Source organism: Perkinsus marinus (assembly GCF_000006405.1).
Source record: "Perkinsus marinus ATCC 50983 genomic scaffold scf_1104296959612, whole genome shotgun sequence".
NCBI classification, from domain to species: domain Eukaryota; phylum Perkinsozoa; order Perkinsida; family Perkinsidae; genus Perkinsus; species Perkinsus marinus.
In genome coordinates, this window is record NW_003206359.1 from 1 (window position 1) to 1201 (window position 1201).

General features: G+C 49.6%; 1 protein-coding gene across 1 annotated transcript; it reads right to left on the reverse strand.

Moving 5' to 3' along the window:
* Positions 1-113: 113 nt before the first annotated feature.
* On the reverse strand, positions 114-1099 carry Pmar_PMAR011213 (tubulin polymerization-promoting protein, putative; the record flags this gene model as incomplete). The annotated part of the gene is made up of 7 exons (XM_002773064.1): positions 114-173; positions 222-287; positions 490-560; positions 656-728; positions 779-838; positions 882-991; positions 1081-1099. Coding segments are annotated over 7 exons (459 nt in total), but the record flags the coding sequence as incomplete, so codon positions are not given.
* Between the last annotated feature and the right edge of the window lie 102 nt (positions 1100-1201).

The following is a 1201-nucleotide window of genomic DNA, read 5'->3' on the forward strand; positions in this document are numbered from 1 at the left end:
ACTTCGAGTCGAAACAACTCACCCCAGTGTAAGTTGACGTATCATAGAAGAATCTTTCCGGTCCTCGACCCTGCCAGAACAAATATTCCTATCGATAGCCGTCACCGCCTCACTTTGCCAGCGGGCGTCGAGGTGCTTCCACTAGCCCTCTTGGTCACTTCAGTTGCCGGAGCCTACACGCAGCAAGGATGAGATCATCACAACCGAACAGTTGTAGTGACCTTCTGTGCAGCCTTCTGGCTCGAAGCGCCAGTATCGACAGTTTGCGGCCCACCATTACGCCACACCTGCGCTCCAATGTTCAATGGGAAACGACCAGTGAAAAACAGTTACTCCCGTATAAGAAGATTGATCGTAGAAGAACCTCTCTGGGCCTCGTATCGACTGAGAAAGAGCATCCAGTGTTTATATGTTAGTATTATGATGTTAATAATGAGACACAGAATTGCCATATGTCAGTGGTGATCTGATTGTTGCATACGAGCTTACTTTCCTATCTGAACCAGCATCAATGCTTGGCCTAGCGGGAGGCAGGGCGGTCGAGGGCCCGACACTAGTCCCTGAACCACCATGCAAATGTATTTCAGAGCACACGAACTCAATAGTTTGAACTCACTAGTAGATTTAACTGGGCTGGCTGTACTGGAACGCCTACTAATAGTCGGACCATCGCATTCAACCACCTTTTCTTTAGCCCAGGAGATAGGCTTATCAAGACGATCAGCCACCTGAAGTCAATCGGGACATGTCGCTCTAGTCGATGAACGCTAGTAGTCACCTCCTGTAGGGCTTCCATGAATTGGCCGAATTCGATCTTGCGTTCGCCTCGAGAGCGTACCTATTAGCGCTGATTGAGCCGGTGCGGGCCCTGCGGAGTTCACTTTGGCGAAAATAATGTCAATATCGTTCACGCTGAGACTCCCTTTCTCGACGATTTGACAGTCTTTGCATAGCTTGGCGAATTGGCGGCCGTCCATCATATTGTCGCCACCTAATCACGACGGCGACATCTTCCTGACCTACTTTGTATCTCCCATTGGGTAACCTAAGATTCCCCCCCCCCCCCCTCCTAGTGCTTACCAGTGAAGGCCTTGTACATCAGCATAAGATTGGAAGACGCCATTTACACACAACTTCTTCTGAACCACCTCATCATGCTACTGGTACACTAAACTCCACCTGTCTCCAAAATCGCTGTCTC